This window comes from Cryptomeria japonica, chromosome 4 (genome assembly GCF_030272615.1).
Source record: "Cryptomeria japonica chromosome 4, Sugi_1.0, whole genome shotgun sequence".
NCBI lineage: Eukaryota > Viridiplantae > Streptophyta > Pinopsida > Cupressales > Cupressaceae > Cryptomeria > Cryptomeria japonica.
In genome coordinates, this window is record NC_081408.1 from 382,096,355 (window position 1) to 382,123,357 (window position 27,003).

The following is a 27,003-nucleotide window of genomic DNA, read 5'->3' on the forward strand; positions in this document are numbered from 1 at the left end:
TCTCATATATTTCGAATCTCCTTTTTTTATCTCGTTCCATATACATATATCAAATTTGTTGGCATTTTCTGATGTTTATGTTGTGATTGTCATTGATGGACACACACTTGCATTGAGATCCTCTTTATATGTATGAGTTAGAGCACAACCGGTATTTGTTCCAACCAGTATGTTGTAGGTATGTTGTATTATAGTCTTTAGACTATTGATGTTTTTGCAGAATGTGTTTCCCGGTCTGAAGCAGCATGTTGATCTCAAGCGGTACGAGGGATTAAAACGGCATAATACATTTCCACCAGTCTTCATTTCTTATCAAACTGGCAACCGGCATTTTGTATGAACCGGTAGTACTTTGTGATGAGTTACCACCCACCGATTGTTTGACGGTGTCGACACTGTAGTGATGCTTTTTGTGACGTATTACCTAGTATGTCCAGGTTCATTGAACCTAGGAAATTGTGATGTAATCCTATTGGACCGACATGAAATCAGTTTCCTTTATAAGGACATCATGTCTAGGGTTTTAGGTTGTTGTTATTGTTGTTGCGAGAGTTGATATTGCGGCTAGGGTTTAAGGTGGTTGAGAAGTTAGAGAGATTATGAATGTGTAGAAGACTGAACTAATGCAATAGTGCATTAAGAATGAGCTATCAAGGATCTAACCGAACAGTCAGTGCTATTAGCTAGATCAAACACTTGTTGATTACTCACATCTTTGACAAGTCTGTAGCCCTTAACTGGATAGGCCCAAAAGCCTCTTGTAAATCCTCTAACAAGGTGGTTCACACCTGTGGATCTAAAATCCTCTAACAAGGTAGTCTTTAATAGGACTTGTCTCCTAACAGAGATTGAGATTCCTAACAAGATCTATTCTGGTAAAGAACACTGTAAGACCTTAACTGGTCTAGTTCCTATTCTGTAGATAGTGACTTGTGAGTTCCATCTCACTATGGTTTTTCCCATTTGGGTTTCCACGTCAAAATATCTTGTGTTATGGTGTTTTTGCTTCTGTGGGTAAATGCATTATTAGCTATTTTGGTTCGCATGTTTGTTAACTAGTTTGTTTGTTAAACTATTTTACTGGTTTACTGCTAGTCTTGCAAAGTGTTTAAGTGCGAAAGTTTTTGGCATACTAATTCACCCCCCCCCTCTTAGTATTCATCAATTGTTATCAGAGCCAACCATTCTATAAGTTTAACTACTTGGAAAGAGATATGGGGGAATACACCTTGAGGGAACTTACTCAACGGCTCACTTAGTCTGAGCAAGCCTATGATGATCTTATGGTCAAATACAAGGCATCTCAAGCAAAAAGGAGAGAACATGATGAAAAGCTGATGGAGCTATCTGAAAATAGTTCTGTAGATGAAGCAGATATGGAAGTCTTAATTGCAGAAGTAAATAAGTTGAATGAATCAAACTCCAACCTGAGAAAGGAGTTGGAAGGACTGACTATCCGATTGTGTCAAGAGCTTGAGAATCGGAGGAAAGTTGAAGACCTAGTGAAAGAAAGAGATCTTGAGATCTCCAAGCTGAAACAAGAGATGAGTGCCCTAAATGCTCAACTCCATGCAAGAAAGGTGGAAAAGGAAGACATGCAAGGAGAACTGAACACTGCCATCTCTGAGAATGAAAACCTATTGGAAACAAATGCTGCTATTTCCAAAGAACTCTCTGAGTCAAAGGAAATACTTGCTAAGTTCAACAAGAGTACTGTCAAGCTAGAGCAAAAGCTTGAATCTACCAAACCAGTCAAAAACACCAATGGACTTGGTTATTCTGGTAATGAGGAAGGTGAAACCTCTGGTACAAATGTTGGAACATCAAAGAAACAACCGACATCAAAGGATAAAGGTAAGAAAAAGTTTAAACCTATTTGTTTCAACTGTCTTAAAGAAGGACATACTGCAAATGTGTGTAGGAGTAAGGCTTACAACAATTTTCCTTATTTTCTAAATGATAAGCATAGACCCTATAGGATTGATGGTAACTGTTATGCACGCAACAAGTATGGGCATAGAGCATCTAAATGTAGGTCTGTTATGAATAACACCGGAAGATATCCTCAAAGGGCCCAAGGAGTTGGTCATGAACCTTTTGTGAATCAGAATCACAACCAGTTTAATGTCTTCAATCATCAGCCAAGAAGCGGTGGTTATCAAGTGGCAACCGATGGAGAGCAAATTGTATGATCTGTCATGGTCATGGTCACACTGGTGCAACATGCAGAAGGAAGAATGGAAACATAAACAATGGACCTTGGAGAGCACCTGGATTGGTCTGCTATCACTGCAACAAACTGGGTCACATTGCCAGATTCTGTAGATCAAGAAAGGACATATCTGATGATATACCGGTCACTCCGGAAGGAGACATTGATGTGGACACCATTCAAGCGGATATGAACAAAACCTGGAAGAAGAAACCAGTAGTGTTACAAGAGGAACTGGTTTCTGCACCTAGTGTGGAAATCATGGAACCGGCAAACTAAGCTTCAGAAAAGCTTAGGGGGAGCAAACGGCAAAATGTTTCAAACCCCCAGTTTTCACCGGTAAAAGACCTTAACCGGTATGTTATACCTGTCATTTGGTAGAAGACCGGAAATGGTAAAAAGGCAAAATTAGGGTTTATGCCCTAATGGAGGAGCATTAATGATGGTAGGTGAGGACTATGTTTAAAAGCATTTTTGAAATCATTTCTCACTATCAGTTTTCAAGCGAAGAAAAGTTTTTCAAAGAGCAAAGCGACGAAAAGGCAATTTGAGCAGAGATTTGGAGAAATTGAGAAACCGCGAAGGAGATTCAAATTCAAACTGGAAACGGTCAAGTGGAGAACACAAAGCGGTGACTCAACAACCAATGGAGTGTGAAGTAAAGGAGAATCTACAAGCCCTAATTTCGCGTGTTTCAAAAGGTATTTCTCAAGTTCTTAAGGTTTCTATCATGGCTTCTGCATCTCATACCATTTCTAGTGCATTTGTCAAGTCTGCAAATTTTATTCAACGGAAGTCCAAGTATAATGCCCTTAGGTTAAATTTTGGACAACTACTAGTAGGGTTGTTCTTCTATTTCCAAGGCTACTTCCTAGGAGTAGGAGATGTTCAGTGGTCTGGTGACCAACCGGTAACCAAGAAAATCAAGGAAAGCATTGAAGCACTTGGAACTAGTTACCCTGATATTCTGAACAAGTATTTTGATAAGTTTAGAATGAAGATGAGCCAAAGAGTGAGGATATTAGGTGACATTGCCAAGAAATATGAAGACGATATCTGCTTCATCATCCAAGTAGATAAATGCTTAATGGAGGTTGTTGAGCCCAGACAGGAAGAAGTGGAGCCAATGGGCTATGAGGTGATGTACGATATGCTGGAAGGGTATGCCTCTACCCTTATTGCCTCACTGCTTGACCCTAAGGCGAAGAGAACCGGAACCTACCTAGAAAGGATAGCACCAGTTGAGCAACCACCAGCAATGAAAGAAAAGGAACCGGCAAAGAAGAAGGCAAAGGCAGTGCCAGTAGCATCCACACCGGTTACTACTGGAACTCCAAAAGTGACCAAGCGGTCACCAGCCAAGAAGAAACTAGAAGCTGCACCGGCTAAAGTGTTCTAGAGAAAGAGGAAGACAAGGAACACCGCTCTAGACTCAGAAGAAACCTTGTTTGAGGAAAAGCCAAAGAAAACACGTCAAGCAAAGAGGAAAACAAAGGATGAACCGACATCATCTGCACTGGTAAATATTGATATCTCCTCCTACAAACCTTTGACACATTGTCAAAGAACTATCAAAAACATTAGGAGAAAAGTATTGAATGATTTAATTGATTATTTTGATGACTTTGATGATGATGAAAAGGAGGCGGTGGAAAAAGAAATAATTCAATATTTATGTATTAATGACCGGTCCCCTTCAAAAATTAGATCTGAAACACTGGATTCTTTGTATAAGTCCTTAGACAATAAATGGTGCATTTCCATAGAGCGGGAACAGGAAATGAGAGAAAAAAAATTTGTTGAACACTTTCCTGATGTATCAAATTCGGAACTGTTTGATGTAATGAACAAATACAAAGGTCTTTTCTTCATGAGAAGAAGAAGACTCCTGTTACTGGAAGGAAAAGGTAAGGAAGTGCTCAAGGATACACACACTCATGCTCTAGACACTCTGAAGATGCATCGATTGGCTGAAGCCAACCGACAAGCTGAGAAAGAACCGGTTATATCCAAACCGGATGAAGCATTTGATGATGAAGGAAATTTGGTTGATGAACCGGTCGACGCTATTGATGTCGATGCCCTGGATGGAGAAGATGTTACCCAGGAGATACCATCTGAGGCAATAGGTCAAGAGCAATAGGCTAAACAGGAGAAGAAAGTTGAGGACAGACAGGAAGTAGCAAAGAAAGAGGCTGAGCAGAGGAAAAAGGAAGAAGAAGAGAAGAGGGAGAAGGATGCAGAAGAGAAGTAGAAAAAGGAAGAAGAAGACAAGAGGAAAAAGGATGAAGAAGAGAAGAAGAAGAAGAAGGAAGAAGAGAAAAAGAAAAAAGATGAAGAGAAGAAGAAGAAGAAAGATGAAGAGGAGAAAAAGAAAAAAGATGAAGAGGAGAAAAAGAAGAAAGATGAAGAGGAGAAGAAGAAAAAAAAATGAAGAGGAGAAGCAGAAGAAGGATGAAGAGGAGAAAAAGAAGCAAGAAGATGAAAAGAAGAGGGGAAAAAGAAGATAAGGAATAGGAGAAGAAAAAGGCTAAGGAGGACAAGGAAGCAGAGAAGAGGAGAGAAGCAGAGAAGAAGAAAGTGGAAGAGGACAAGGTAGGAGAAGCGGCGAAGAGCACCTAGATGGAGACTCCGAAGGCAACCGGGAGTCAAGCCAAACCGGCTGACCTCTCCAGTCCTATAGATCTTTAGTCTGCAAGTGAAACGGAGCTAATGCAGAGTATCAAGGTAGCTCAAGAGTGCCTTGAAATCATTCGACGGAAGAAGGAGCAGGATGTAATCCAAGTAGTTGTGGATACGCTTACCAGTTTGATACCCAGTACAAATATTCCAAACACCGATTCATCACTAGCTAGACTAAAGCTCCTATGCACAGTAGTAGATGATCAGGTGCAGAGCCTTGAAGAGGCAGCAGAGGCTAATGTCAAGAAGGAGCATCAAAAGGCTCTTAATATAGTTCTGGTGAAAAAGTTGAATGAGCTCCAGACTGAACTAAAGAAAGAACAAAAGGATATAAGGGACGCTCTAGATGAGGGGAATATGCTACTCAGCAAAATCTGTCAACCCCATCTGTTCTATGATGATGTGCTAGCTCAGAAGAAAAAACTTGAACAGGACTTGCAGTCCTACTTGAGCACATTCAAGCTGCCTTATGATTCCTTCACAACTTATGGGCAAACCGTTCACCGGTTTCATATCCAGTCAGTGAAAATAGAGAAAGAGATCAGCACTCAGTCCAGAGATTTGCAGGAGCTTCAACTAGTTCTACTCCCACGATTGCAAATTCTTCAGAAGTGCTATCTAAACCTAGATGCCTTAACTGTTACATAGGAAATGAGCATAATTGATGCTATGGAAGAACAGGTCTCCCAGATTCAGACAGAGCAACAAGTAGCCACCTCCCTACTTGAGTCCTGGTCTCTGTCGATGAAACAATTCTAGCAGGATTTTAAATCTATTTTTGACAAGTATCATTCCTTGTTGTCATAAACTTTTATTATTTTTAATATCAAATGAAAATAGGGTTGTTCAGCTGTACTTTGTCATTGTTGGCAAAGGGGGGGAAGAATTCTATTGGGAAAAGTATCTAGTAATCAAATTTTGATTATATGCTCTGTATATCTCAATGTTTATGCTCTATACGCAAAATTGTTATACATTGTATTGTTAAGGGGATAGTGTATATGCTTAGGGGGAGCAATTTTGCTAATGGCATGATTTTGTTGTAAAACACTTAGATGTCAAAATTTTATTTTCCCTAAGTGTTGCCATCAATACTATAGGGGGAGATTGTTGGCATTTTCTGATGTTTATGTTGTGATTGTCATTGATGGACACACACTTGCATTGAGATCCTCTTTATATGTATGAGTTAGAGCACAACCGGTATTTGTTCCAACCAGTATGTTGTAGGTATGTTGTATTATAGTCTTTAGACTATTGATGTTTTAGCAGAATGTGTTTCCCGGTCTGAAGCGGCATGTTGATCTCAAGCAGTACGAGGGATTAAAGCGGCATAATACATTTCCACCAGTCTTCATTTCTTGTCAAACTGGCAACCAGCATTTAGTATGAACCAGTAGTACTTTGTGATGAGTTACCACCCATCGATTGTTTGACGGTGCTAACACTGTAGCGATGCTTTTTGTGACGTATTACCTAGTATGTCCAGGTTCATTGAACCTAGGAAATTGTGATGTAATCCTATTGGACCGACATGAAATCAGTTTCCTTTATAAGGACATCATGTCTAGGGTTTTAGGTTGTTGTTATTGTTGTTGCGAGAGTTGATATTGCGGCTAGGGTTTAAGGTGGTTGAGAAATTAGAGAGATTATGAATGTGTAGAAGATTGTAGTAATGCAATAGTGCATTAAGAACGAGCTATCAAGGATCTAACTGAGCAGTCAGTGCTATTAGCTAGATCAAACACTTATTGATTACTCACATCTTTAACAAGTCTGTAGCCCTTAACCGGGTAGGCCCAAAAGCCTCTTGTAAATCCTCTAACAAGGTGGTTCATGCCTGTGGATCTAAAATCCTCTAACAAGGTAGTCTTAAATAGGACTTGTCTCCTAACAGAGATTGAGATTCCTAGCAGGATCTGTTCTGGTAAAGAACACTGTAAGACCTTAACCGGTCTGACCTTAACCAGTTTGGTTCCTATTCTGCAGATAGTGACTTGTGAGTTCCATCTCACTGTGGTTTTTCCCATTTGGGTTTCCACGTCAAAATATCTTGTGTTATGGTGTTTGTGCTTTTGTGGGTAAATGCATTATTAGCTATTTGGTTTGCATGTTTGTTAACTAGTTTGTCTGTTAAACTGTTTTACTGGTTTACTGCTAGTCTTGCAAAGTGTTTAAGTGCGAAAGTTTTTGGCATACTAATTCACCCCCCCCCTCTTAGTATTCATCAAAATTGATCTAATTAACTGACCTATATACCCTTTACAAATCATCATGCCTTATGTCAGCTTACAAAGATAATTACAATATGAATATACATGTCGGCTAGATAACATATATACATGAATATCAAAAACAATTGTCGATGTCGGATCTCCAAATGATGTCGGCCTCCAATACCAATAATTTGATTCTAAACCATGTCAGCCTACATTGTCGGTAACCAAATAAATCTATTCAACCTGGCGGTGTCGATGAAGTGTTTGTGAAGTGCCAATCGGTACACAACTACCCCAAAATATGAATCCGGAACAAGTTTCCATGTTGCCATCAATGAAAAAATATTGAAACCAACAAATTGAGTGTCAATTGCCAACAATCTCCCCCTTTGGCATTGATGGCAACACTCATGTGAAAAATGATCATGGTTTCCAACTGTCAGTTTCATCCTGAGCCTGCTCCCCCTGAGCTGAATATCCCTCTGAACAAAATACTCCATATCTCCTGAATATTTTCACCTATACTCCCCCTAATGTATACAACTCCCTTTTTTTATTTTTCACATCAATAGTCTCCCCCTTTGACATCAATGTCTTAAAGAATTATCTATCAATTTCAACTTATCATCGATTTCCTTCCTTTCAGACTCAAACATTTGATCAAATGTAGCTCTCTTAGCCTATACAAATCTCTCCAGTGCTTGTCGGTTTGATATCTTCTGCAAAGACTGAAAATCCTTTGAAATGTGCTCTGTGATAGTCTAAAGCTTGTCGGATGGGCTCGCTTCATTGTCAAACTTGAACTCTAGAACAAGTCTATGCAAAACAATGATAGACTAATCAATAACATCTTTATCCATAGATCCTTCCTTCATCATTTTCTATGTAGCCATCATCATGAGTTTAGTAGAACTCATCTCGGTTATGCTTTTCTTTTCAACCTGCGAGGTGTCAATTGACAACAATGATGGACTCACTATCGGTTCCCTGTCGGATTCCCCTTTCTTATCCTCTGATGTTTTAACCTTTATAGCTTCCTCACTTGCACCAGTGGCTTCGCCACTTGGTGTAGTCTCAATAACTGTCGGTTCCTTCCTATGAACTATAACCTCATCCTGTACAATCTAATCCGGAGGACTATTGTCCTCAACATTAGTAACTTGTGCATTATCAACCTTTACACTCTTTGTATCTACCGGTATCTCAACATTTTCCTATATATTTGTATCTACTGGGAGCTCAATATCCACTATCTTAATGTTTTTCAAAATTGAAGGTGGAGTACCCATAATACCTTTTCCTTTCCCTTCAACCAGGATGTCTGCAGTATCTGTCTTAGATTCTGGTCAAGTATAAAAACCACAGTTCTCTTCAAATAACTTAACCCATGCCTTGTGTGTCTCCTTGATTATCTCATTGACCCTACCTAGCATAAGACTTATTATTCTATGATGCTTGTTAAATATTTTCCTATCTGCAACCTCAAGTGTCTTGTCCATTTCCTCTGGAGCAATAGAAACACAAATAGATAACAATTCTTGAATCTTTATATGCATGTCCTCTTGCATTGTTGATAGTCTTCTAGCATCTAACATGTCATACAATTGTTCCGGTATTTGGTCTTCAATTTCTAACAAGGCTTTCTTATATATATCTAAATACAACAAAACCGATTCATCTACTTCTCTTTGCTCGTCACTATCTAAATGTTCATAATAAAATTATACATTCTCTAACATACCATCTTTAGTAATTTCATCAACTAACTCTACACAAGTCTTTGGCGGAATGCTAGTTACATTACCAGATTCAATTGCCAGATCAATGTCATCCTTCTTCTTTCTCCTTCTAGTACCGGATGGGGTTGAAGGTGTTTCCTTTGGCGTTCTTTTCTATGTCGCTACCCTGATAGTAACTTTCCTAACCGGTTGCTTCTTAGCCTCTACCTTGGTTTCTTCAGTTTTCTTCCTAATTACCCTTTTGAATGCCAGGGGTGTGTCATCATCAAATACAGACTCTGTTGCAATAGGCTCAATGAATATTTTTGGTTCTTTCCTCATCCTGCCTTTCTCTGGGACAGCATCAATCAATGCTTTAATGTCCTGTGAAACCTTTTCAACAAACTTACTTGCCTTTCCTTCCTGCTTCTCTCTCTTCTTCCGATTGAACTCAGTTTCAACCTATTGCTTATTCTACTTAGTAGTACCAAAGGTTTTTACAGTTTCATCAACGGGTGCCTCAATTAGCATTTGTGCATGAGCATCAAGGATCTGAGCATCAACTTCATAACCCATTTCCTCAATCCAAATCTTCCGGGGCCTTATAGCTTCCATCAAAGTTTCATCTTTCTTGACCATGAAGCATATGTCAGTTGAGTACTTCTCAACAATGTATTTTGGAACCCTCATCCTAGAATTCATAGCCTTTTGAAATGCTTTAAAGTAACCCCACACTTTGTCATCTCTCTGACTACCCAATGTAGCAATAGACTGTTTTAATTGCCTCACTACCGAGATATCGAATGCCCATTTTCTTTTCCCAAAATCAAGAGTCTCATTGATGAAAAATAGCATTAAACAGACAATTAAATTACCATACCGAAAAGTTCCTCATTTTTCTCCTTTAATCTTTCCTAGGTTAATCAACAGTTCATCCAACATCCAACCACATAGATCTAACTTCTCATTCTCCCTCATCATTTTATGAGTTGCATAAATGCAGGAGCTAGAAACAGAATTCAGTTGGTTTGATTGTGTTATCTTGTAACCGATGACCATGCTTCTGAATCTGATGTTTGTGTCAGTGATAGTACTGATCCTCATTGACCGCTTGTCTGATGTTGCGTCGGTAATCTTATTCACCTGATCATTTGAAACTTTCTTCTTTGGACATTATACAACCTGTGGTAAACCGGTGATTGCCCTAATGGCCTCTTTTGTTTTATATATTCTATCCAACCAGATAAACTCTCCATGCACTCTGATCAAAGCATACCTAACAATCTAATCTTCAAATTCTAGAATATTCAGAATGTCGGTAAACCCTAAATCCACAATATGCTGGTATTCAGGCTTAATCTTTCCAAAATCTCCCATTAGCTCATTCATGTACATGCTCTTAATATCAGTTGTTCCTAAATCCTCAATATGATAGTGAATGTAGGCTCTTACATCTTCAACATACATGACTCCTTCTGGGACATGAGAAAAAGCACCAACCGAATCGTCCAAGGTAGCAACATGTGGATATCACTTGAAAATCAGCCTGGGACGGTCCTTGACCTCAACAATAGTCGGATTTGCAACAAATATAGGTACAAATGATGATCCCGCTTCCATGATTGAAGATAAATACCTCTGAATCGTTGATGGTGAAAGACCCTAAAGACCTCTTCCAATCGCTGGTGAAATCACTCAAGATGATATCGATCGCATTGATTCTCCTTAGACTTCCTCTAAATCCCTCTGAATCGCTCTAAATGCAAAGTGATCATAAATGAAGTGAATTCGACCTTTTATCCTTTAAGAAACCCTAATCTGTCATTGATATTAATGACTTCCGGTGGAAGATATCAGATCTCGATAAAACATCTCCATGTCGGTTAAGCATCTCCAATGTCTGGAACATCTTCCACAACCTCTTCTTGGGGCATATGCAGCATCTTCATGAATTTTGTCTACCCCTAAGGCATTTGCCTTAGTTACCGGATGAGCTTCCTGTCGATGCAGGAGCAACCTCCTCTATCGGTTGAGTAATCGGTGCATTTCCATCTACTGATTGTTCTTGCGACTTCCTGACCCATCTCTATGTATGATCTTGTCAGATTTCATTAACCTTCTCTTTTCCTTTCTCATTTGATCTTCCATTACCAACCGGTGGATTTTTGCTTCTACAAAACTTAGCAATATGTCCAACCTCATTACATGCATAACATGTAACATTGTTCTTTTGAATTGCTTTGCTAAAACCAGTGAAATTGCTTAACCTACACTGATTAGCCATATGTCCAAATTTTCCACATGCATAACATTTAACATTCATTCTACAATCTTTTGTCTTATGACCATACTTATTACATTTAGAACATTGACCGGGAGCAGAATCAGGGTTCTGATTTGCTCTATTTCTACATTGCCTAGCCATGTGACCAAATTTATTACAAACAAAGCATCTATCATTAAAGTTATAAGCATTAGACTGCCTTATCGGTGCCTTATGATTTTGATCTTCATTTGTAGTACCGGAACTCTGTCCTTTTTCAAATCCAAGTCCACTGGAGTCTCCATTTTGCCTTTGTCTCTTCAATAACTCATCAAGTTGTGTTGAACTAATCTTGAATTTTTCTTTATACTCGCAATAGTCAGATCATCTCTCAGAATTATCATTTGTCTCTCAAGCTCTTGTTCATTACTCTGGGATTGTACTAAATCAATTCTTAGCATATCATTCCCATGAACCAACCTTCCACATTCTTCAATTTTTTTCTTCGGACATACAGCAAGATTTTCTTCCTTTTTCTTTCGGTCCTCAATCTCCTTAGACATCCTCATAGTTATAACTTGCATTTAATTACTCATAACCATGTTTTCCTTACTCAACTTCAAACATCTCTCATTAAGTGCATCTTTCTCATCATTATCCTTATTCTGCAAAAGTTCCTTCCTCCTAGCATGAACAAATGACAGCCTCTCCTGTAGGACAAGAATGAAATCTTGAGAAGATTTCAATTCATCTTGTAGATTTAAGTTATTCATCCTTTTAGCATCATAATCTTCAAGTGCCACCTCAACTTGCTTCTCCAAACTCATATCCATGGATTCTGGATTCAGGATCTTCCTCAAGCTGTTAAACTTCCTCTAAGGCACAAGGCTTTGACACCAATTGTTGGAATCCAAGAACACTGAGAGGGGGGGTGAATCAATGTTCTACCGGAAAGCTCAATTTTAACCTTATTAAAACATGCATACACCAACTAGTATACCGATACATATAGAATTGAAAGAAGTAAAGCAGCCAATAAGCCAATCACATAAATGAATACCATAACACACAAAATTATATGTGGAAAACCTCAAAGAGAAAAAACCACGGTGGGATTTGTGACCCACAATATCAATCCACTGGCCATATGAAGAGATATTACAAAATATAGGGGCATGCACTTGCAGGAAGGCTTACAACCTAGAGCACATTGCTCAATCACCAAAGGAGCCTCACTGACTACATACAAATCCAAACTACAATCCAGAGAAATGATTGAACTGTAATGATAGCATCTTCTATGCCTAAATAGAATTTCGATTAAGCTCTGTTTGTTCCGGTCTGAAACCCTAAACCCTTTATTGGAATAACCCTTACATAAATATCCTCACATATATGATCTCTCTCATATATTTTGCATCTCCTTTTTTATCTCCTTCCATATACATATATCAAAATGATCTAATCAACTGACCTATATACCCTTTACAAATCATCATGTCTTATGTCGTCTTACAAAGATAATTACAATATGAATATACATGTCCGCTAGATAACATAAATACATGAATATCAAAAACAATTGTAGATGTTGGATCTCCAAATGATGTCGGCCTCCAATACCAATAACTTGATTCTAAACCATGTTGGCTTGTATTGCCAGTAACCAAAGAAATCTATCCAACCTGTCGATGCCGGTGTCGGTGAAGTGTCTGTGAAGTGCCTGTCGGTACACAACTAACCCAAAATATGAAGTCAGAACAAGTTTCATGTTTCCATCAATGGCAACCTATTGAAACCAACCAATTGAGTGTCAATTGCCAACAGTTATTCATGAGGATGAACGTCCCCACAAACCTCGGAGATAAACCCCTTATTCTTTCACCATACAAATCTCCCAGCTGTATCTTTCAACAGTGTAAATATTGTCAACCAAGAGGGATTTCGTCCTCCAAACCCTATAATCGGATTCTTCAGTGAAAATCCAATAGAATGGAAATATAAATCAACCAAGCATACTCAAGAATGAGCTCTTCAATTCTTTTTATAACTTCATCTTGGAAGTTGCCCGTCTGCCTTGCTAATGTGGGAAAAATAACTTTTCCTTTATTTTATTTCCGCTTTTTAGTCACCTACTTAAGTGTCTCTTTAATAAATATAAAGAAACATTAACTTATGTCTCCCAAGAACCCCTTTATAAAGTCACTTTATAAATTAAACTCCTTTTAAGCTCTAAAAATGATCTCTTCATTAAAATAATGAAAATTTGAGATGCAAGGTCCCTACTTTATGCTTCCAAGATTTAAAACTCCTTCCCCCGATTCCGGCTAGCTATCACACTTAGGTGCATTTTAAATATTTTAATTAATTTTTTTGACCTTAGTAATAGACTTTAAAAATAAGGTATTAATGCACCAATTTGACGAAAAATTGTTGAAAAGCATCGGAATTGAAATCTGATCACATTGGAGTGACCCCGATAAATATTAATGAAAAATGAAGCCAATTGGGTGACTTACTATAAATAGACGCTCCCTCCAAGAATCTTGGAGCCCAAACCGGAAGCTGGAAATAACATCTGAAAGCGTCATATGACTCCTCGAAACCATCTAAGCTCTTTGGTAACATCAAATTACCTCCTTGAACAAGCTGGCACAAACCCAAAAAGTCAACGACAACTACACTATTAGAGAACCCGAAAATGGGGACATTACACTTGATTACCAACGAACCAGTCATTGAGCAAACCCCTCCAACTATTGAGCCAAATCCACCCGCTCAAACTGAAACTCCAAAGCCAAAATGGAGAAGTGCTTCCACCATGAAAACCACCTCTTCATCCTTAGAGCAAGCTTCGCCTGTTGTAGAGAACCCTCCACCCACTTAGGATGTACCTCTCGCACAAGGCCCCACTACATCAAAACTGGCCAAAAATGTTGAAGAATTAACTGAGGAGGTTGAAAAAAGACTGGAAGTGATGGAGAAAAAGAAGAAAAGGGAAGTGAGGGGCTTACATCAAGATCTGTTAAAACTCTTCACAGGGTCAACAATACAGGAGACTCTGAAAAATGTATTTTCAAACAAAAGCTCAAAATGTAGAGATGTCATCACCACTAAGAGGGGGTGAGAAATCTTCTACTACTTCTATGGTAACGAGGATAAGCCAACCCCTGTTTCAAATTGCTGGAATTTAGACTTGGCAAAGCTTGTAGTCCCCAACGTTTTTGTGGAACCACTTCTCATCACACAATTGGGAAAGCAGTATCATCCTGAGAGCATGACAATGAGAACAACAACTGATCATATTTTAGTTGATATGGCCAGAGATGCCAGCATTTCTTGTTTTGGTTTCAATAGAAGTACACTTAAGTTAATTGATTTGAAGAGGTTGGAGATTGAATATGGTATCAAGAAAACTTGTTGAGAGATGAAGAGCTCCCCCATTACAGGAAGACGATGTATCAAATGGGCAAGAATTATATTTTGAACATTGAAAAGGAGCCCTTTGACCCGGTGACATTTGAAAATTGCTTTGTGAAAACATACTATTATCTCTGCCTGGTTCTAGGGATAGATTGTGGAAGGTCTAAGATGCTTGTGGGTTTTATGATGATGTCCATGAGAATTTTGCATCCTCAATCCAATGAATTGTATGATTATTTCTCAACATACATACAAGATAAGCCACATGAGGGGTTAATAAGCGCAAAGGATGAAAAGACCCCATTAGATTTCAGATATTATTCACTATTATGTCATCTAATCTTTTTCAAAACATGACTAATTGGGATGCATCATTGAAGATAAATATGTTTGATCTTGATTCAAGTGGCAAATGGCCAATTCAAAGGTCAACCCAAGTTTGGGATAAGGGGTCTAGGTGATCCAATTACTCTGCATTATTTGATCATTTTGTAATGAAGATTCTAGGATGTTGTGGGTTCCAAATTGCAAGGCTCCCTAAGGATATTGTAAAGGTATTAGGAATTAGGGATGTCAAGCCAAAAAATGTACAATTTCCAGAGGGTGCATTTGTCCACAATTTTGGAGATTTTTTCCTATATTCTGATTGCTCAATCATTAGGGTGTTTGGATGTCCTCATCCATCTCACATATTACCCCTTACTGTTTCTCCAAGGCTAGCATTCATTGAATTCATGTGGCAAATAAAATGGATTCAAACAGAGAAAAAGGGGACACACCTCCCTAGGTTTATTGTATATGATGATTTTATTGTGGGGAGTGAGACACTTGAAAAGGTACAAGACTTCTTGAGAGACACATATCATCTCAAAAGTGGAAAGGCTTGAAAGTATGACCCAAAGGGATACATAAATGAGCTTAGGACACACAAGATGAAGGTGAAAGGCATCTATCATGAGTTTGATGAGTATGAGGATTTAATAAGAAATTGTCGTCCCAGTGATACCATCCAAAGGAGGAAAAAGTGGGATATACTCAAGAGGATGGAAAAGGAATGAAAGCAGAGGGACCCTAAGTTTCATGGATTTTGCTCCAACATCCAAAATAATTTTGCAAGGATGTTGTGTAAATTGAGGAGTTTTGAAGCCATTGTGAATGAGGCATAGGCAGAGAAGCCCCCAGGTAGAGCTAAAGAGGAAAGGCCTATCCATGAGCCTCCAAGGGTTACCCCGGGAGATAAGAAGGGGAAGGCAATTTTGACAAGAGAATCTTCCCAAGTTGTCCCCTCTCAGCCAATTCCATAGGAGAGTCAACCATCTTCAGAGGCCATAAGAAAAATTGAAAAGGGTAAGCTAGTCTTGTTTGATTTCATTAAGATTGTGGATGATGATGAAGAGGATGCAAAAGTTCCTCCACCTTCTCCTCCTCAAGAAATCTTCAAAGATATTGATTTTGTTGATGAACCAAAGAGAAAAAAAATCATCGAGGGAGAGGATGGCATTATTTAGGGGTCTCCAAAAGTGGGACATCCCTAATATTTTGACTGTGGATAGCCAGGTCAAAGACTTGAATAGGTGGAAATTTGATTTTGAAGAGGCAGTTAATGCAGTTTTAGACTGATTAGTGTGGGGTGACCCCACCCAAAAGGATACATATTATTTGATCATTGATAGAATTCTTGAGATTGATCCTTTTTACCTCAAGTTTATAGTTGGGGTTGCATCTATGCCTGAGAATAAGACCAAAGAGGCTATGAATAAGTTGCAAGATTTAAAAGCTTTCACCTGGCCCACTACAGAGCAGATAGATAACTGGCACAATCAGTATTGCACACTTGAAGAAGATTAGCTAGACGAAGAATAGTTGTTGTCTCTGCCACTTTTGTTTGCCTTATTCTTTTTGCAAGTCTCTTTTTTGCAGGTGCATTTTGGTCACACATTGAGCACATACTAGCCCAGGTCCACATTGTCTTCAGCGCTAGATTTTTGAATTTTGACAAGGACGGGAGCTGCAAATTAAAGACACATCAGTTCCACTCCTCTCAGGCCTGCAGCTCCAATCCCTAGAAGTTGTTATTCCAGTCGCCTTCTCTCATGCCTTCTAGAAGGATTTTGTATTGTACATGAAATTCATGCCTTAAGGCATATTCTATTGTATAAGCAACCATTTTTTTACATGTGTCCTATTCGACTTGAAGCTTGTTTTGCTCCCTTGTGCTATAAAAGGGAAATCAAGGTTGATAGGAAAGGATTATGGAATTTTGGAGAGACATTGTATTCAATGTCTAAGTGCAATATAATAGTTTTTTGGGTCTGCAAGTATACTGTGTATCATCAATGTATCAAATTTTGAAGATTAATGAATGAAATCATCTTCAAGTTGTCTCCACTTTCTGTATTTGTGTTCAATGGGTTGTTGTGTTAAAGACACATTGATTTGTCTTCTCTAATGGGTAATGAATGCTCTTGGTAATGGGTCTATTTTAATGGAGTCAAATTCTGTTTCAAGATCATTGCAACATATATGCATGTGAGTGTGATTTTAAGAATGGTTTGAGTTGATTTTATGTTAACATGATATGTAATGCATAGAGTGTTAAGCAAAGGACTGCCATAAGAAGATATATTATGATTTTCATGGTATATTTTGAAGTAGACTCTGTTTCAACAAGATAGGCACTGGCCTTCCTTTTCAAATGTTTCAAGGTCATCTATTTTCAAAATGATATTTGTTTTTTGTTTGTAGGAGTAGAGTTAGCATAGAAAACAATCCCAATAGCTGAGTACGAATTTAAAAAATCAGGATTGCAGCCAAATCTAGAGTTCATAAGCTTTCCTTGGTCTATTTTCATTGGGAAATCTGCTATAGCAACAATGTCCATGTATGCGTTGAAGTAGTTTGTTTGGATATTGTTGAGGTACACCCACCTTGGTCCTGTAAAGCCAAAAGTGTAGGAGATTTCAATCGTGAGACTAAATCTTGTTCGTTGGCCAAATCCCATCTAAAAATTGTTGATAAGAAAGTGGCTGATCCTCTAGGGTAGCTTCACATATCTTTGGAAACAATTGTACTTGAATTCTTGACTATAATTAATTAGAGATGGAAAGAATTTCACAATACAACAATATGAGAAACTACATCAAATTCTAAAATTTGACAAAATCCCATTGACGCAAGTCAATAGGAAATAGTACTTGGTTTGAAGGAAAAACATGCAAATAACTTTTTATTTATAATTTAAATATAATGAAGTAATGGGTTCTTTCCATAATATGTTGGTTAAGTGGTGGTGTTGTAATCACCAAGGTTCAAACCCCTGTTTGAACCATTGTGATCAAGCTTTCTGCCGATCCATAAATATCTATGCTAGTTTATATGTCTTACATACATTAGCTTTATTAGGATGAGATCTATACTAGTTTATATATCTCACATACATCAACTTTGTTATATGAGGATGAGGACTATTTAAGATATCTATGCCGGTTCGAAGAGATGATGACAAAATGAAAATGCATTAATTTTTTTTTGATCTCTACGCTAGAATTCTCAACGTGCACTTTTATCCCCTTTATTGGTTTATTCAATTAGAATATCATGTCTTTTCCCTAAACCTTAGTCTCATCTTTTCGAGATCATAACCATAGCGGACTGTAAATTAGGTTTGGCCTGGATTAGATACTCATAACAATTGCCAAAGCTCAACATCAGGAATACATCCTTCATGTAGTCCACCAAGATGGGGTGCAAATTCTAAATCACCCGACATAATCATATCATGAATAATTTATAAAGACAGATCATGAGCTAAGACCATCATGCCAGTGCTGGACATATCAATAAAACCAACAAAACAAACCCAAGACAGCTTCAAATATTTCAAAATAAGTTAGGAAAAATTCATTCTGTAATCCTCAGAAGTTAAACTCTTTTGGCTGATTAAACAGAGCAGCTATTCTGATTTCAATTCTAATGACTGCAAACTATCCATTGATATTCAATAAAAACTTGATCATGCTCAAATTCTTTTTGCTAATTTCCAAACAGAACATCTATTCCGATTTCATTTCTAATGACTACAAATTATCCATTGATATTTAATACAAACTTGATCGTGCTCAGTGTCACATTATTAAGAAATTAACATGCAATCTTGCCTCTTTGTTTAGATAGCAAGGAACCTCTGAACAACATAAACAAGCTATTAAAAAAACTTAAAAATAATTAGGCAGATGCTCGGAGCATGTAGTCTAGCCTTTCTTGAATCACAATCTAACTCGAACAAAACTAGCAATGTAGAAACAGTTTGAATCTATGCGCTAGCTGTGATATAATCTATAGCCTGCTTGCAAATGCCCGTCATGCTAGCCTCTGGTCCATAAACCTGTGCAGCGAATGCCCATCAGTATGATTGCATACAAAAACAGATCTGACTAGAAAAGGAAGCATCAAGTATATAAGAAACCAATGACCAAACTTAAGTACAGATTATCCATTTTGGAAAATGGTGCAAATAAAACCAAGTCTGTGCATGCAAAAAAGAAAAAGAGAACAATATTGAATTCAGTACATCACTTCATTATTTTTATATACCAATTAGAATTTATAATAAAAAGAAACAGGGATTAAGCAGCATAAACTGCATTTAATTTTTTCTTACAATTGTTCAAAATCAAACATCAGATATGCATGCGTACCTATGTTTCAATAAACCAATGGCAATATCTAAGGGGCAAAAGACACATTGGCATACCTCAAAAGGAACTCCAATCTCATTTCCAAGTACGCGCATCTTTGCAAGACCATTCTGGTAATTAGGACCACCTCGTCTTACATATACTTGCATCCTTGCTGCTTTGAGTTTGGATTCCTGATAAAAAGCACCAAAATATACAATTGTCATATGCCTACATATTTGTAGAGTCATCACAAAAGAAGATTCGCACAATTTTGAAGTCAAATTTAAGGAGCAGATATGAAGGTTAGATATCATACAAACCTTTTCACGCAAGGCTCGAATGATACCATTAAAGGTGGACGCAACATCAGTAAAGTTAGCTATGCCTCCACCTATAACTAGTGCCCTTTTGCGGCCATCAGGAGCTGCAGTAGCACACTACAAAGTACAATATGCAACAACATCAAAACTAAAATTTTATCCATCATTTTAAGATCCCAAAAAACATTTAATCTTTATTTTAATATGTAGAAAAATAAGAGGGATATACAAAAATGTCTTTACACTTTCTTTCAGGAAACTAGATTAAGCTGGAAACAAAGAATAATTGCAACATTTTAAGAGCCAAAAAGGGAGAAAATAGATTTTAGACTGGTTATATGCATCAAGCAATGCAAGGAAATTGGAGTTATAAAAATTGAAAAGCTGAATTAGTTGAAATATATTTCAGCATGCTTACATCTATCAAAACTCTTGCATACTGCAAGACCTCATCTTCATTTGGAGCTCCACTGTATTCTGCATAGTTTCCGAGTTCATTGGCGAATCCCAGATCTCCAACCTGCACGGAATCAAAAGAAGCTAAATAATACACAAGGTAATTGATACTATATTAGAAAAAATACAAAAATACGTAACTAAAAAAATGTTTTAATATAAAAACAAGAAACCCCAATAATGGGTTTGCTAAATGACTTATAGGGACACCAGTTGGATACTTCCATCTGAAAGGTGAAAGACAAAATTGTCGAAGATGTGAAACCCATTACTAGCGATGTGACTCCATTAAAGCCTCAAAACAGTTTTTAGTATACTTTTACTGGTGCAGGATGTGCCAAGTGCTTCAGAGGTGCCTTCCAGCAAACCTGCTCAGCCCATGATGAATAGGGATTCTCCTTATTAAAATATGTGGTGTTTTCACAGTGTGTCAAATTATGTCATGATTTATCAGGATTCAACTGTGTACTTTTGATTTAATTCTCATCAACCCATATTTCATTAGTGGTTCACAAGAACCAATATCTGATGACCACAAATTGTCCACTTAGCACTCATTGCATCTAGGTGATGCTCACAAGTGTGATGCACTGGAACTTCCCAAGAGATCACCCATTCCAACACTACTCTGACTCAAGCATTCTTTACCATAGTAATTCTCCTCTTTGTGGGGTTTTTAGGAAAATGCAGAGAGATATTGCTATTTTAGAGAAGCTGACCAAATCCTAACAGGACCAGATTAACAGTCTCTTAGTACAACAGAAACATAATGCAAAGGTTTGGCAGGCAGCATGAAAAGGACCTAGATACCATTCAGAATTTTGTAAAGTATGTTCATATTTTGCTTTAAGGGGGGCCTTCATGTTTCTGTTTCACTTCTGTTCAAGTGCATGCATGGCACTCTCAACAGGGGTATTGTCCTTAAGGAAAATCATCTTCAATTTCAAACAGCAGATGTTAACCCATTGATGGAGAAGCTGGTCAGTGGAAAGAGTCCCAGATCCCCTAAGATGCAAGATGTCATTCTGTCATGGAAATGAGAAATGGGAAATCTCCTTGAGTTGCCCCCACAATCCCACCAAGGCATGCGAATTTCTGATATTGATGTCTATGTAATCTAGTCCCTAGGCAATTGACTAACTGGAATATGTTTTATTTTGTTGGTGCGATAGTGGCTTTCTGTCAGATAGTTGGACCTGAATATATGGTACTTAACCATTAAAACAGTTTATGCTTCTGGCAGGCTGATAATGATAGTTTCCTTCAGTAGTAGTACTGTTTTCATTGTTGAAGCTTTGAGAGCTGCCCTGTAAACTGATGGCATATTAATTGTCCTGTTATGGGACATCACGTGGTTTTTTGTGGCTAGATACTCATATGTTGCTGCTAGTTGGATATCTGATACACCACTTTATAATTTTGATTAACTACTTGATATAATCTTTTTGTCTGTTTTAAAAAAAGAAATTATACAAACAGAAAAAACAACTCTTGAGAAAATTGCATTTTGTACTCACCGTGTCAGCATATATCACACTTGCACCACCTCCAGCAACCATTGTCCAGATGCGTCCCTTTGGATTTAGGATAGTAAACTTCAAAGACGAACTTGTCTGGAAACATTAATGCATACGTGTAAGTGGGGCACACATCTCCTTTTTCAAATCCCAAGTTTACCATCAACATATTGGAAAACTACTGAGAAGCAATAAAGTGTGCATACGCACATAACATTAATTCTATTCCCCCTATCAAAAAAAAAAACACACTTAAAAGAAAGCCCAAAATCAACTTTAAGGGGCAGCGTGCAATGGCTTGTGAAATTTCTGAAACTAAAAAATGGTTCCTTTATGTTATGGGTATTTGTTCAGGGAAAAGTGCTGTAAAGGAACTTTTGGGGGTTTCAAAGCTTTTTTCTAGTTTAGCGTTCAAAAAGCAAATGCCAACAGTGATACACTAGCTTAGTATCAGATTTTGTGTTAGATGATGAAAAGCTCCTAACAATACTGCCAAAATATATTTAAAAGGGTCAAAGAAATTGAAATAGATCAGTGTGTAAGGATGCATAGGGATCAATCTTACCAACTATGCCATTATGATATTGCAATAGATCAATAAAATTGTCCTACATCATTGTGGATTTAGATAAACAATCAACAGTCCTTCACTATTCCCGCAACAAGTCTGATTTGATAATAAATATTGATATACCAAACCCATGAGTGTTAAATCTACAAATTATAAAGAATAGAAAACGACAAAAAAAACCTATGATTTCCTTCAGATTACAGATGGGCTCATTTCCATCATATTGGATCTTGCTTATACAAGAAAATTCTGCAAATCAAATCTGAAGTATTCTAATCTTCAAAGTTGCTGCTTCAATTTGATTTTACTATTTCAATTTTCAAATGGAATGTGACATTGCATTGTATTTTGTTTTCTTTTAATTTCAACATACCAGCTAAATTCCAGCAACGAGATTGAGCATTTAGACACCAAATTTCTTGACTTCATTATATTGTCTAATGATGCATGATATATTGTGCTCCCCAAAATTCACTAACATTTCAAAACGCTCTGAGAACACATCCCCAAGCTAAGAGAAATTCACGTAACACTCCTTAAGATGTCTTAAAATATACAAGCATAAGCTGGTTAACCTAGAACATATCATGTTTAAGTCATTTCCGACTAAAAAAGGTTGGCAAAGGGACATGGGTAAACAGTCCATGTGTTGGGACATGCGTGAAAGTCAAAAAGTGAATGTTTGAATAACTAGAAATTAAACGTCCATACTAACACCATAGTAAAACTAGTACAGACACATCCAATAACACTTTGGGAACACAGAATTGCTAAGGTATGTATATCGAGAAGAGTAGATGTTGAAACACGTTTCCTTCCATCTTGCCTGTTGTTACTGATTTTAGGCACAATTATACATATATTTTCTGTGATAATCAAATATCAAGATGAACAAACAAAGTTTGGAAAACTTATTTAGTACTTTTTAAATGGGAACTTAGAAAACAATTTTCTGAACAAGTAGCTGCACTTTGAGAGATCCTACAAATAAATTTAGCTCAAAGGGAATTAAAAGTCATCAAATCTCATTATGACATCTCATCTAACCTGAGAGTACAAACACTCTCTTGCAGTGAACTAAATTTAGATGCATTCACATAGAAAGTACAAAAAGCAGGACTAGTAATTATTAGAAACTAATAACATTTCAGATTCCTAGGTTAGTTTTGGTATCTCGTGAAAGAATCTATACCTTTTCATCCATGCCATGTATGGCACTCTCCGAGGGGCTCATTACTCTACCAAATGGCATTGGAAATTCAATATTTCCCCATCTGGTCAAAGAGAAAACAGTTAAAAATCTTTGCAATCATCTAAAAGACTAAATTAAAACACTATCTAACATTCAACATCCATGGTCCATTACTGAAGAACCCTGAATCAATAACTCCTTACTTTTTGAAGTTCTTAAAGGTGGCTGTATCGTCCAGTTCTCCTCGCATGTCCAGAGGGTAAGCCTCTCCATTAACCAGTGTAAAAGGATTCATCTCCAGAAAAGTGAAGTCCAAATCTATCATTCAAACATGGTTCCAATGAATTCCAAATAAAATGACAAATTGCAAAGACTGAATAGAGTAATCAAAAGGTAGTGTCAAATAAAAAATATCGTTTTGTAGGCTAGGGCCACAACTGTTAATCTTTACCTAGAAAAACATCAAAAACTCCCTTTATAAAAGCCTCAATTTTTCCTCGGATCTGCACAAGGAAAACTCAATATGAACTTGCACGTCTGATAATGTGTGTCAAATTGCTAAATCCTCTAGTGTATGTCATACATTTTTTTAGATTTTAGAATTGTAAAATAAAATGTGTGGAGTTTAGCTGACGGAATTATCCTTTATACAAACAACCATTTGAAAGTTAGAGGCCCAACATAAAGAAGGAAACTTGGAAATCACATATTTACTTAAAGATTTTGTGATCAAAGGGAGCAGGTGCATGATCTAGCAGTCATTAGATGGTAGTCATCACAAATGTTTAAAATTGAATTAAAATTAGACAAACGCATGCATATCACCATAACATATAGTAGATATTTTTTAGTGGAAACATGCAACACAAATTATTCCATTTTGACCATACAATGTTCATAAGAAAAGAAACATAGATGATAGAAACCCAACCCTGCTGGAGGACGGTACCCATGTTTCTCTAACAGGTAAACTTCATTTAACATTTGCATTCATCTCTCTCCTTTTCACTTTACACCAAGTTAATAGAGATTGCAAAGTCCTTGTCGGAAGGATAAGTTACCTCTAATGGAAGGGTTGCAATCAAGGGTGCACATGATTCCGATGTCAGAGCCTTTTCCGTTGGGACAAACAGTGTCTTTACCTGCACAGATTGTGATCAGAAATGCAAATTTAGCAAAATCTCACAAATCATGATTTTTCGTAACTACCCCTGATAAGGTAAAACCCAGAAATAATTGAAAAATAATTACTAGATACAAAAGAGAATCTGCGGCCTTATACAAACTTCTTGCTCATCAAGAAGAGGTTAAAACTAAACAGTTTTATTTTGCCAGAAGTACACTACATTGAATCCCAGGAAAGGTAGTTCTGTTGAGTTACCTTGCCCCAATTTTCTTCAATTTCAATCCCTCCGCACTCTGAGAAGCTTATGGTTGAGCCAAGGCGGTCTGAGATTATTGAAAGATAATACTCTGCATTGTGAGGTACAAATGGCTCCACAATGAATGTTGTTATGGGTGCCTTTGCACCACCCATCTCAACCTGAATGCAAAGAAATAAAAGTGAATATCCATGTATAGGATGATCAAATCATAAGTGGAAAAAAACAAAAAGCAGATCCTAAATCCTGATTCCTATACCTCCTTTCCCAGACGGTCCTTGACAAAGGAAACAACCTGAGCTGAGTCTAGATTTAGAGCTACCAGACCACTCTTTCCCCTCTTTCCAAACAACATATCTGGTTTCACTACCAGTTTTGTTGAGGACAACCATGGTTCTCTGTCAGCTAACTCATTGAAATCTGTTGATTCTGTTACCTGTCAAAACAAAATTGCATTCTATTGTAATTCCTGTTGCATCACTTTAATAAACCCAGAACAGTAAAACAAGGGCAATATACAGCAAAATAAGAAGAGAGCATAGGGTGAGATACCTGAGCAGATTTAATTTCAAGTTGTATTCCGGCGAGCCTCTTCAGATGCTCCTTCAACAGGCGCTTGGAATCATACTCTCTAATCTTCTTCCTTGCCATTGTTGAAATCTAATCGACTGGTTTGGGCTGTGAAGTATAAATTTCCCTCCGGAGATCCCAATCAGATTAGAGAGTAAATCACAAATTTGGTGAGTCCATGCGCTTATTTAAAGGGGGGGAAGATTAGGTAGTTGAGAGTAGTAGCACAGCCATCTTCAAGTCTTATTTAAACTCTGTCAACCCCATGTGCGGAGTCCTCTCGTAGTTGTGGTCTAGTCCCACTCACGTGCAAAGCAACCATTTACCAGTCTATTTACCAGTCCCAAATTTCAAATAGAATAAGTTTCTTTTAAATATTTTGTTTTTTGTTTTTTCTTTGTGTTTTTTAATATTTTGTTTTGTTGTTGTGATAAATGCACGTTTAGGTGTATATTGCAATTGTGATAAATGCGTGTTTAGGTGTATGTTGCAATTGTGAGAAATGCAATGCAGGATGTATTTTCTATTTAATTTCTGTTTAATTTCAGATATGCATGTTTAGGTCTATATTACAATCGTGAGAAATGTAATGTAAGATTTACTTTCTATTTTTTGGGGTTTAATTTGAGATAATATTTAAATAGATTTATATAGTTATAAATGATGTGTTTTAATATAATTTTTGATGGAGGTTGGTCCACAAATTTGTTATTGCTATCTAATAGGGAGTACAAGAACCTCTTTGGCTAAGAGCCAAGGACTCAGGAGAATCCATTCCGTCAAATTCGCACGAGGTAAGACTTGATATCTAGTGGGCTCATTAAGAACCTTTCAACTTCACAAACCAAAAGCCCATTGATTGGTTTATATATTTAGTTTTACTTGCATTTAGTCATATGTTTATGTGCATTCTAGTTCAATTTACCCATTTATTTGATTTTGATAAGTAATATTATCTCAATCTAATTTAATCCATATCATGCATTCATTCAACTCAATTATTCAACCCTTCCACAAGAGCAAGGTTGTCTTCACAACCACAATCTTAGTCCTCTTGAACAAAAATTTTGAATCAAGCATTTAAACAACTAACACCATCGTATGCTTTAGTTTGAACTCGACTTCACACAAATCTTTGTAGATTTGTTATATTTATACATAAAAAATATCCCTTTATACTCATTTTGATCATCACATGACATTGAAATATCTTAAAATATTTTCATTCACATTTACACATAAATCAAGCAAGGAGAATATTATATTTGATTGTGCTCATTCAAGTGCATGCAAATCGTCTAGCAATCATTGTATAATTCATGTATATGTTTGAAGCTTGTTGTATTTTTAAATACCACTAGATTGACAAAAGAATATCAAGAGTGTGACAAAGAATATCATTTTTTAGCAATGCACTTTCAAAAGAGTTTACACGACAAGACCTAGAGTTTGTTAGAGGTTAAGTTCATAAATACAAAGTGAGTTTATAGGCATGAACTGGACCCAAAACTATGAAAGCAATTTAACATAAAACAAAAAGGAATATTTTGACTTTGATCGACACTCACATTTCCCTTTTGGAGGCCCTATTTTGGTGGGACTAGGGCATCCAGCAACCGTATCCCACCAAAATTCCTGAAAATTGTATTCATTGCTAGTGTCGACCTTCACAGTTTGAAATCTAGTCTCGATTTTTGTACATGACTATTTTATATCAACCTAAACTTGAAAATAACTTTGTGATCCATAAATAAAGAACATATGTTATCATTCATAAGGTTAAGTTACAATTCTATTTG

General features: G+C 37.1%; 1 protein-coding gene across 1 annotated transcript; it reads right to left on the minus strand.

Moving 5' to 3' along the window:
* Positions 1-18,490: 18,490 nt before the first annotated feature.
* LOC131047652 (ATP-citrate synthase alpha chain protein 3) lies at positions 18,491-25,544 on the minus strand. Its single transcript, XM_057981450.1, has 12 exons — positions 25,187-25,544; positions 24,894-25,070; positions 24,634-24,795; positions 24,314-24,394; positions 23,704-23,755; positions 23,456-23,570; positions 23,253-23,334; positions 21,490-21,585; positions 19,935-20,036; positions 19,517-19,633; positions 19,271-19,387; positions 18,491-18,901 (listed from the first exon to the last, which is right to left on the minus strand). The coding sequence occupies exons 1-12, from the start codon at positions 25,283-25,285 to the stop codon at positions 18,830-18,832; spliced, it is 1,272 nt and encodes a 423-aa protein (XP_057837433.1). The 5' UTR covers positions 25,286-25,544; the 3' UTR covers positions 18,491-18,829.
* Positions 25,545-27,003: the final 1,459 nt, after the last annotated feature.

Coding starts and splice junctions, on each gene's coding strand:
- LOC131047652 (XM_057981450.1), bottom strand. CDS start 25,285: ATGGCAAGGAAGAAGATTAGAGAGTATGATTCCAAGCGCCTGTTGAAG. Junction 23,571..23,703: donor AGTTTTTGATGTTTTTCTAG/GTAAAGATTAAC, acceptor TTTGAATGATAG/ATTTGGACTTCACTTTTCTG. Junction 19,388..19,516: donor TTCGAGCCTTGCGTGAAAAG/GTTTGTATGATA, acceptor GCTTTTTATCAG/GAATCCAAACTCAAAGCAGC.